General features: G+C 37.2%; 1 protein-coding gene across 1 annotated transcript in view; it reads left to right on the top strand.

Annotated features, from left to right (window-relative positions):
• The window catches only part of LOC113769243, a 36037-nt gene extending 24226 nt beyond the window's left edge, over positions 1-11811 (top strand). Inside the window, exon 2 of the mRNA XM_027313712.1 lies at positions 11561-11811. Within this exon, the coding sequence (XP_027169513.1) occupies positions 11561-11811 (251 nt within the window). The remainder of the gene's footprint in view (positions 1-11560) is intronic.
• The last annotated feature ends 200 nt before the right edge of the window (positions 11812-12011 follow it).

The raw sequence follows: 12011 nt of genomic DNA, 5'->3' as shown, positions 1-12011 counted from the left end.
CGGACGGAAACGGAAACGGCCGTTAGCGGAACCGGCAGATTTGACACTCGTTTCTAGTTTACTCATAAGTTGAGCTACGAATATCGGATTAAGGCGTATGAGATGCCATATCGAAGCTGAAAGGATGAACAACAACTGTTATGAAGACATCCAGAACTGAAACTGGAGGCTTCAGTCCCAAATGATCCAAACACAATCACTTACGAAATCTGGCCAATGCACAAATGGTCAGTTCTGAGTGCAAACTGTTTTCTATGCTACACATGGTCAAAAGAGCTGAAAATTGGCAGTTAGATGGTTCATTCCAAATGGAACAACTTTCATGAAGGTCAGCAATCCAAATTCGGAACGGAAATTGGTCATCAGGACCAAAACAGATCTGACCAGAAAATGGTCATTTTCACGGGCAGGCCTTGTTTGCTCGGCTATATCTCAGGTTTTATAAATTCGATTCATGAATTTCCAAGGGCGTTAGAAAGCTCTGATATAGGGCTATAAGTTTGGTGTTTTGGTCGCAAGCCCAAACAGCTTGTAACCTAGTCAAATGTGAAGCCAAAGTTCCAGTCGTAAACTGTCCGGATATAAAAACAGTTCTGACATGCATTCTTATTTCGATCATAACTAGAGCTACGGGACTCGGATTGTGACGCACTTTATAGCGTTTCAAAGCTGTGGCCAAGTTCTACATTTCTTATGAAGAAGTCGACACCCAGATCGTACTCTATCAAAATCGAAAAAAAACACGGTCAGAAACTTTCCAAAAACGTAACTGAATTTGACGGTCACAACAGGTCTGAGTATTTCGTTTATAACTCAGGATATACTAATCCGTTTAACCTGAAAATTTGTAGGGATATCCAGGACTTAAGGGGCTATAATGTTGAAGAAGGAAACTTTGTCCAATTTTGAATGTAACAAGATCAAAAATGCAAGAAACTATACCAGAATCGCAAAACAGGATCACAAACCGTATTCTAGTACAAACATCATAACTCAGCCTACACAAGTCCAAATCCAGAAATTCCAAAGGCATATGATAGCTAAGACATCCAGATACATTTCATCAGAAGACACTAATCCAAATGACCTGAAATTTTACAGGCACCTCAAACACATCAATACCTACAACTTTCATGTTTTAAGCAATGACCAATTCGGCCTCTAACCACATGATCCAAAACCGGACAGAAAAGGGGGTTATGAAACCCTAACTTTTCCCATTTCAAACCAAACCCACAATTGGTTGCATTTATCAATAATTCACACCTACTAGAGTCATAACCCCTCATTATCAACCATCATAAACAACCACAACACCATGATCACATTAAACCAGAAAATTCCTCAAAAAAATAAAAACTTCACCAATTCATCACAAACCAAGAAATAAATCACATAATCCATCACTTTAGCTCCCATTAGGCACAAATTAAACATCATTAAGTATAGGAGGAAGTTTAAGCATCACTTACCTAGTAAACAAGAGAGGGGAAGTTGTAGGACACCTTAGCTCTCCAAGAAAACTTCACCAAATCACTCACTAACACCAAAGAGAAGGTTTTTATGGAGTGGAAACTAACTTAAGCACTTGTTTTGGTTGATTTGAGCTAAGTAGTAGCTAAACTTTGAAGAGTTTTTTTCTTTCTTCTTGCTAGAGAGGGCCGGCCATAAGGAGGTAAGAAAGAGTGAATTTTGTGGTAATTTTTAAGATATTTAACTAATTGGGTCAAAAGTCAAAAACATGAATAGTGTTCCATAAGTCAAATCCAATAAAAGGTTGACACTTGTCACTCCTTAAATGCAATCTTATCTTTTCTTTTCCTCTCACATCAATCACTTCACATCCTCTACTTATCTCTTAACACCCGATAAATTTTACACAGTATCCAGAATTTAACCTAATTGGACGAATTTTTCCGAACTTTTCGCACTAGTGGGTCCCACATCCGATATACGTTCTTATTTTCTCAAAATCTAACCGATACTTGAAAAATCATCTAAAACCCATATTTACTCATAAAAATTATCTGGAGAAAGTTCTAGTAAAGAAAAATGTAGAAAAGGCGGGCGATAAAGAAAAGAAACAAAAACCCCACTTAAACTTTCTAATAAAATAAACTAGGGTTTTCAACCTTAACCGAGGTTAGGGTTTTTTTCTCCTTAGCCTTAAAACCCGAATTCCATCCCGCCGATTTACGAATAACCCTCATATCAGCTTACGGACGGACTGGGGCCTCACAATTTTTGGTCAATTTTTGATTTAATTGGTAAAGTAAGAAATTGGTCAAAGTCCAAAAGTTAATCACTAAGTGACACTTGTCACTTTCATTAAATGCAGGGCTATCCTTTTTTTCCCTCTCACACCAATTCATTAGTATCCTCTAGTTATCTCTTAACACCTGCTAAAATAAATCCGGTATCCAACACTTAACCTAACTGGCCGAATTTTACCGAACTTTCCGCACTAGCGGGTCCCACGTCCGGTATATGCTCTTAATTTCTCAAAAACTAACCGATACTAGAAAAATCATCTAAAAAATATATTTACTCATAAAAATTATCTGGAAAATTTTCCTAATAAAGAAAATGCAGAATAGCATGCAATTAAATAAAATAAAACCTAGAAAATGAGAAAATTTACGGGGTCTCACAACGAGTTTCCGCCAAATTTCAAGTTATATACTTCTACGGAAGAAGACTCGAATACCATAGACAATCCAAGTTCAATTTGACCTCAAATCTTCGCTCAAGTCGCGAGTACACACGCCTAACCCTCGAGTGAAAATTTGGGCGGCATGCCCTTTGTATTTAGCTATTTTCCAGCCATTTAAGGCTTCATTATTTTCCTTAACTCAGCCCAAATTCACACATAAACAATCTTAACACAATAGCCCTTCAACTAGGCTCAATGTCATCCAAATATAAAGCAATTCTAGCAATGCAATCCAAAAATAAAAGTTGGAAACTAGTATTAAAAAAGAATAGCTAAGTAGCAGGCTTGACACCTTCTGGCGTTTTGGTCACAACTGAAGCTACGCTTATCGGATTGGGGTATATTTTATGACTTTCGAAGTTAAGACAAAGAGCTACATTTCTTATGAAGACATCGACACCTAGTTCTTGCATTTTCAAGGTCAAAATGTGAAATCTCAGAGAAAATAGAAAGCTGCCCGCGAAATAGGCTTTTGGCAGTCAGGGGTATTTTAGTCATTTCACAAGTTACAGTACTTTGATTGAGCAGAAAGTTTGTAGATAGATATTTAACTGCATTTCCTACAACTTTAATGTTTTGAGTAAGACTTGTTTTGGCTTAAATGATGGACAAATTCGCTGCTCAATGGCTCTTAAAACCTGTCTGAACAGAAAGTTTTCAACTCCAGCAACCAACTTTGGAAAAATCAAAACAGGGATTTTGTAAGTCCAAAAATCACCAATTTTTGATACAAGAAAGTAGATTTGAAGAGCTACATATGTCTAGAATGTCACTTTACAAGATTCGGACCACAAACTAGTCAGATTTTAACTATACAATGCAGCAACTACAAAACTACGGCAGAACAGTCTCGAAATTTTTCAAATTTTGTAAAACCACCATAAATTGTACAGATAGAACCAGGGTCTGAAATTTTCACGGTTTATAACCCTAGGAATCTAGTTTCAAACGCATTAAACAAACCTCAATTTTGACCTTCCTACACCAAGATACAACATATTTCCCAACACTGCTCTAGCTACCCTGTTTCATACCAGCTTTGGTCACATTACACAACTTCATGCAAAACAAGAAGAAATCACCTACTAAACCCTCAATAATCATCATCAACTTCATACCACAGCTTAAACACCACATATCAAGGTTAATCATGGCCATAACTCTCAAGTCAAGTCTTGCAAATTAACACTATAAAGCTGAAATTTTCACAATCAAGCACAACAAATAGATAGTACTTCAAGTGAGTTGCATAAACATGCCTTAAATCCTCCCAATAGCAAGATAAAAGAAAGAGGGTTTCTTGACCAAAGTTACCTCAAAACCCTAGAAGAATTGTGGAAGAACAAGAGCTTTTCCTTCTAATTCCTTCCACCACAAGCTTGAGGATCACCAAAATATCACTTCTTATGGATGGGTTTGGGGTTTGAGGTTCATTTTCCCACAAAATCTTGCTAGAAATCAAAATGAAACTTGAAGGAGTTTTTCTCTCTTCCTCTCCTCTCTCTCCTGGCCAAGCTTAGCAAAGAAGGAAGTGTTTTTGGTTCAATTTTTACATGATGAAGACTAAGAAAAGTCTTGGTCAAAGGGTCTTGGTCAAGAGCTTCGATGGATTTTTTTTTCCCTCTCTTTTTTTTTCCTCCCTAGCTCACGGTTCTCTCTCTCAACTTCTCTTGAGTTTGTTTTGTTTGGTTTTAAGACAAGAAAGAAGAATTAAATGTGTTGATCTTGATCCCTATCTTTTGATGTTTACAAAACAAATGGATGATACTAATATTTCTTCAAGATATACTTTCAGTTTTGAAGTTGTTTGATTCCATGAACAAGTACAATTGAAAGGGGACTAAGTATGCTGAAGCTGTCGAACGCTCAAATAGTCAGGATCGGACGTCCGAAAGGATGAAGAACATCAAGAAGGAAACTCTGTCGGACGCTCGTAAGGAAGCATCGGACGTCCTGAAGGATCGGACGCATGCTTCGGACGCACATCAATCTCATCGGACGTCCTAAAAATTCCACGAAGATTTGATAACTCTCTGGACGACGTTCGGACACAGAAGCTCGGACGATAAAATACCATCGGACGTCCGAACGACAACTTGGCTGATTTTCGGACGATGGGATCGGACGGTGATTAATCTGTCGGACGTCCGACGTCCCCAACGGCTAGTTGACTCTTCAGCTACTTTCTATCCGTTGGAAGCTTTAATGAGGCACTCTCTTGGTCCTATATAAATAGTGGTTGGTCAGACACTTCAAATAACTTTGGCACACTGAAGATACAAAAGATCTAGAGAGATTTTAGTGAGAAAATACTCCAAAAAGAATATTTGTAGTCTTAGTGGTGTGAGGTTCATTGTAAGCTTTTCATTTGTGAGTGAATTTTTCATGAGTGTAGCTCTGTGAGGGTTGTCCTGAGGGATAGTAAAACGTCCTGGTTTGACCGAGTGCTACTTGGGGCAAGGAGGAGGTGAACCTTCCTTTGTACACAAGAGTGATTGTAATTCATCAACTTGAAGTAGCTTGTTTCAATTAATCTACAAGCTCAAGAGGAGTTGGGTAGTTAATTGGTTTGCAATCCTTTTCTTTTATTTACTTACTGTTACATTTGTGATCTTTCCATTGTTTATGTTTGTCTCATTGGTTGTTTTCGGGCCTTACAAAATGATAAGAAAGTTTTGGTCCAACATCAAAGAAAGAGGCTTGTCACCATCTTCTAGAGAATTTTCACTTTTCTTTCTTTTCTCTCTTTTTCTTGGTCCAAAATTTCGGCTGGATTGAGGGTATTTTGGAGCTGATTGTGTTCAATTAATAACAAGGAGATTAAGGTAATAAAGTAGTGTTCAAGTGGTGCACTCAATCGGTAGCAAACGGTGCACGTCGGTTCAAGCCGTTTTTCCTTAACTCGCACATTCTTGTGTTTTTACTTATGGTTCACTCACTTATTATTAACACTTCTAATCACACACTTTTCTTACCTAATACTCATTCTTATCCACCAAATTTAGTACACACACCTCACCAAGTGATCACACTACCAAAATGCACCAAAGACACACCAAAAACCCTAGTATGCACAAAAAACCCTAACCTATGCCTTTTCTTTAGAAAAATCATAACATGAGCTATAAATATAAAAAAATTATACAACTTGGCATGTTAAAAACTAGACTTCAAATACTAATAATCTTTAGAAGACACCTCAAAGAGATTCAGTTCATAAGTTAGTCCAAATTGAGCCATAAGCTACTACAACATTCCTATTGTTACTTGTGCAGGGCAGAATTTTCAGTCAACTTTGCCAATTTTCTGGAATTTATAGAGATTGAATCAAACTCTAAATTTTACACCGTAGGAAGATGTATGAGTCTAGTTTCAAACGCAACTAACAGAATTCAATTCCGACTTTCCTATACGAAGTTATAGCCAATTTCCCAAAGCCGCGCAGAGCCTCCTGAGCCAATTTCTAGATTTTCTAGCAACTTGAGATTATGAAACTTTTCATAACAAAATTCACTCCCTTGACTCAAATTCAACCATTAAAGCAACCAAGAATCAAAGGTAAGTGAGTTCACATAAGGGTTATAAAGACAAATAAAATTTCGGGATCTCACACTCTCTCCCCCTTAAAAGAATTTCGTCCTCAAAATTCTAACCTTTGCTCGCACAAAACTTGATGCTACAGGATTTTTCTCCAATTTTCAAGTGGCTTTCTCTTACTCATAGTACTGCCACAAACTTACCTAGAGAGAAAATCTCGCTGACGTAATGGCTAAGTTGATATGCTAAGGAAGTTCAATGAAGGCGTCAAATTGTGCAAAGTGATATAAATTTAGGAACTTGATGAAAAGGAAAATTCATAACTATGGAACTTGGTTACTACTCTTGCTAAATCGTGAAATAAAACACTATGCATTGGCAAATAATCTCCAAAGTACATCTCCTCTCATGACTACAATTAAATCTCTAGACACGTACTACCCTCCATGTCTGTTTTGAAAAAAAAAACAAAAATAGACTGTAGAGTATAAGCAAAATAAAGTAGCTATATAGTTTGGTAAAAGCATTTTCAAATCATAGAATGAAAAATAATAGAACACATTGAAAATAACATACTTTCTTTATATACATATCATAGTAATTCACATATCCTATGGGACATTAACCCTAGGTGTTGCTCAAGCACTACACTTCATCAAAACTTGAAGAAGTACAACCAAGTATGTACACGTGAATAATAAGGGTCCCAAATCTCACTAATATCTTTAATATATTCCAAGTCCAAACTATTCGCATCTCTCATGCCTTGTCTTTCGCCATCCAAACTTATCCTAATATTACTCGAGATATCGACTTATCATAAAGGTATCACTCTTTGGTACTCGGGTACAGGAATCCACAATAAGATAATTCACAACTCGAGCCAGCCGGTCCCAAGAGTAAATTACCCATATTAGAGATTCCTACCTGGCGTACATATCTATCTACCTCAGGTAGCTTGGTAAAGATTTTACGTTTATCACTTCATAATTCACAACTTACGCTCAAGAAGAGCACTTAGTCCTTTATACATATTCACATAATTGGGACCATACCACCACATGGCCCAAACTCACTCCACGCGAAGCAACTCTGATACCATCTGAGATGACCCCACCTCCCCCTAGGGCGTGCCCCAGGGTTTAACGGACCGCCTGCCCAACTCTCGCCAGGACTCACTCACTTACTCCAAATAAAATAAGTTACAACCTCAAGAGTAAAGGAAATAACAGTTCCCAACTTGGAACGTACATGTACATTCATTTCTATTCAAAGCATTCGTACAATCCCAAATATGTCACAAGATTTAAGTTCTCAATACATTCAACCCTAATTGAGTGACTAGTACGAGTACAATCGCAAAATTTCCAAAACTAGACTATGCTAGCCTGTACTAGTCTCACGCCTCGCTCGTGTCCCCTGTAAGGAAAACAAATGGCGTGGAATGAGCTAAAAGCCCAGTGAGGTTACAAATAGCAAGTTGACCATTATTGAAAAGTTCACATATCAAAGTAGCAAAGTAGCGAGCATAACCAGTCCATAAAAGTGAGCAATAACACTTCAAGTAACAAATCTCAAAATGAGCGAGTGTAAAATTCTTTTTCTAAAAGAAACAATAACACTACTAATAATAATCAAAGTATAAGGATACAGATGGCTCTCAGGAGCCAATTTTTCGTTGCTTCACCAGAGCTTGATCAAGTATTAGTTGACACTCCGTCAACCTTCAAGTAAAGTAACCAATCCAGTAGTGCTTCGCTTAACACCAATCCGTTCACCATTCAACCCCTTTACCAGGACCTAACACCAACTAAACACTGGTGGTAATACTCGAGTATACCAATTGGTCGGGGAGATAACACTTCACTCGACAAAACTAATGACCCAGGGTTCGTTATCTAATCGACCAAGCCCTTGCCGGCTCTACTCGATTAACTAGCCAGTGGGGTTTGGGTTCCCAAGTAGTCACTATAGTCGATGACCAATCGACTTAGTCAAGAGAAAAGTACGGAGACGGGAATGAGAGGTACCTCCCACTCGTATCGAGTGTGCTACATACTGCTGCTCAGCACTTACAAATCAAGAACAAGTACAAATACAAGTACAGGTCAATACAAATCAAGTCACTTGTACAAGCATGAATAAGATATCAAGTGATTAGTTAAGTTAGGTCAAGCAAATCTTATCCGATCACGTTGGTAAAGAATTTAATCAAGTATCAAGTTCAATCATGTATTTGGAAGCACTCACCAAAGATTTAGTGCTTGTCAAAAATCACGTACAGATGTGATTCCTTGGTTGGAGCCCAAATCTGCGATACAATATCATTTAAAAGCTTGAAATCAACTAGGGTTCGAAACATAGGAGTTTCTCTTCAAGAAGATCAAGTAAATGAAACTCATTTAGATAGGATTCATGTTACGTATCAAACTCTAGGAAATTCATGCTCGCTCTTTTGGTGTTGCTAAAGAAGCAACTAAAACTTTGAAATTCGTATTTGAGTCTAAAAGACGAGAAAAATATATTTCAAGTGATCACTACTTTCATTTTTTCAAGGGTACGAGTTTCGGCCAAATTTTAGCTTATATACTTCTATGGAAGAAGACTCGAATACCATTGACAATCCAAGTTCAATTTGACCTCAAATCTTCGCTCAAGTCGCGAGTACACACGCCTAACCCTCGAGTGAAAATTTGGGCGGCATGCCCTTTGTATTTAGCTATTTTCTAGCCATTTACGGCTTCATTATTTTCCTTAACTCAGCCCAAATTCACACATAAACAATCTTAACACAATAGCCCTTCAACTAGGCTCAATGTCATCCAAATATAAAGCAATTCTAGCAATGCAATCCAAAAATCAAAGTTGGAAACTAGTAATAAAGAAGAATAACTAAGTAGCAGGCTTGACACCTTCTGGCGTTTTGGTCATAACTGAAGCTACGCTTATCGGATTGGGGTATATTTTATGACTTTTGAAGCTAAGACAGAGAGCTACATTTCTTATGAAGGAATCAACACCCAGTTCTTGCATTTTCAAGGTCAAAATGTGAAATCTCAAATAGGCTTTTGGCAGTCAGGGGTATTTTAGTCATTTCACAAGTTACAGTACTTCGATTGAGCTGAAATTTTGCAGATAGATAGTTAACTCCATTTCCTACAACTTTCATGTTTTGAGTAAGACCTCTTTTGGCTTAAACAATGGAAAAATTTGCTGCTCAAATGGCTCTTAAAACCTGTCTGAACAGAAAGTTTTCAACTCCAGCAACCAACTTTGGAAAAATCAAAACAGGGATTTTGTAAGTCCAAAAATCACCAATTTTTGATACAAGAAAGTAGATTTGAAGAGCTACATATGTCTAGAAGGTCACTTTACAAGATTCAGACCACAAACCGGTCAGATTATAACTATACAATGCAGCAAATACAAAACTACGGCAGAACAGTCTTGAAATTTATCAAACTTTGCAAAACCACCATAAATCGTACAGATAGAACCAGGGTCTGAAATTTTCATGGTTTATAGCCCAAGGAATCTAGTTTCAAACGCATTAAACAAAACTCAATTTTGACCTTCATACACCAAGATACAACAGATTTCCCAACACTGCTCTAGCTACCCTGTTTCATACCAGCTTTGTTCACATTACACAACTTCATGCAAAACAAGAAGAAATCACCTACTAAACCCTCAATAATCATCATCAACTTCATACCACAGCTTAAACGCCACATATCAAGGTTAATCATGGCCATAACTCTCAAGTCAAGTCTTGCAAATTAACACTATAAAGCTGAAATTTTCACAATCAAGCACAACAAATAGATAGTACTTCAAGTGAGTTGCATAAACATGCCTTAAATCCTCCCAATAGCAAGATAAAAGAAAGAGGGTTTCTTGACCAAAGTTACCTCAAAACCCTAGAAGAATTGTGGAAGAACAAGAGCTTTTCCTTCAAATTCCTTCCACCACAAGCTTGAGGATCACCAAAATATCACTTCTTATGGATGGGTTTAGGGTTTGAGGTTCATTTTCCCACAAAATCTTGATAGAAATCAAGATGAAACTTGAAGGAGTTTTTTTCTCTTCCTCTCCTCTCTCTCTCGGCCAAGCTTAGCAAAGAAGGAAGTGTTTTTGGTTCAATTTTTACAAGATGAAGACTACGAAAAGTCTTGGTCAAAGGATCTTGGTTAAGACCTTGGATGGATTTTTTTTTCCTCCCTAGCTCATGGTTCTCTCTCTCACCTTCTCGAGTTTGTTTTGTTTGGTTTTAAGACAAGAAAGAAGAATTAAATGATAAGAAAGTTTTGGTCTAGAGAATTCTCATTTTTCTTTCTTTTCTCTCTTTTTCTTGGTCCAAAATTTCGGTTGGATTGAGGATATTTTGGGGCTGATTTTGTTTAATTAATAACAAGGAGATTAAGGTAATAAAGTAGTGTTCAAGTGGTGCACTCAATCGGTAGCAAACGGTGCACGTCGGTTCAAGCCATTTTTCCTTAACTCGCACATTCTTGTGTTTTTACTTATGGTTCACTCACTTATTATTAACACTTCTAATCACACACTTTTCTTAGCTAATACTCATTTTTATCCACCAAATTTAGTACACACACCTCACCAAAGTGATCACACTACCAAAATGCACCAAAGACACACCAAAAACCCTAACCTATGCCCTTCCTTTAGAAAAATCATAACTTGAGTTATAAATATAAAAAATTCATACAATTTGGCCTGTTAAAAACTAGACTTCAAATACTAATAATTTTTAGAAGACACCTCAAAGAGATTCTGTTCATAAATTAGTCCAAATTAAGCCATAAGCTACTACAACATTCCTATTGTTACTTGTGTAGGGCAGAATTTTCAGTCAACTTTGCCAATTTTCTGGAATTTATAGAGATTGAATCAAACTCTAAATTTTACACCATAGGAAGATGTATGAGTCTAGTTTCAAACGCAACAAACGGAACTCAATTCCGACTTTCCTATACGAAGTTATAGCCAATTTTCCAAATCTGAGCAGAGCCTCCTGCGAAAATTTCTAGATTTTCTAACAACTTGAGATTATGAAACTTTTCTTATTAAAATTCACTCCCTTGACTGAAATTCAACCATTAAAGCAACCAAGAATCAAAGGTAAGTGAGTTCACATAAGGGTTATAAAGACAAGTAAAATTTCGGGATCTCACAAGATCGGAGTGGGCTAGTGATCTCTATTTGGCCTCGAGTACTTTTCTGTTTAATTTTTTGCTTCTAAACAATATTTGTGTTGCTCTTTTGTGCAGGTTTAATTAATTTACGAATCAGTGACTGGAAATAGTATGAAGGTAGCTCGAGTAATCTCTGAAGGTTCTGGTAGAATGGAGGAAGCGTTGGAGTGTGCCTTTAAGAAGTTTGATCTATCTGAGATAGAAATAGGAGGCATAGATCTTAGTAGGGAAGATATTAAGGAAGGAGTTCAAGACTATGGAAGCTTAGTAGGTAAGCTGATGGGAGAAAATGTGGCAAACTTCACAAGAATGAAAAACTTTACAAAGCATGCTTGGGGATACCCATGAAATCTGGTAGTGACAGAACTAGGACCAAACTTGTTTCAATTTCAAATTGGAAAGAGAAGAGGACAGAGCAAAAATCCTAATGGCAGGTCCATGGATAATGGATAACCAGATCCTGGTTCTAAAGAAATGGAAGGTAGGGTGCGAATAGAATCTCGATTACTTCAGGTTTGCACATCTATGGATACAAATTTGAAACCTCC

Source organism: Coffea eugenioides, chromosome 1 (assembly GCF_003713205.1).
Source record: "Coffea eugenioides isolate CCC68of chromosome 1, Ceug_1.0, whole genome shotgun sequence".
NCBI classification, from domain to species: Eukaryota; Viridiplantae; Streptophyta; class Magnoliopsida; order Gentianales; family Rubiaceae; genus Coffea; species Coffea eugenioides.
This window is presented reverse-complemented; position numbering and strand designations above follow the sequence as displayed.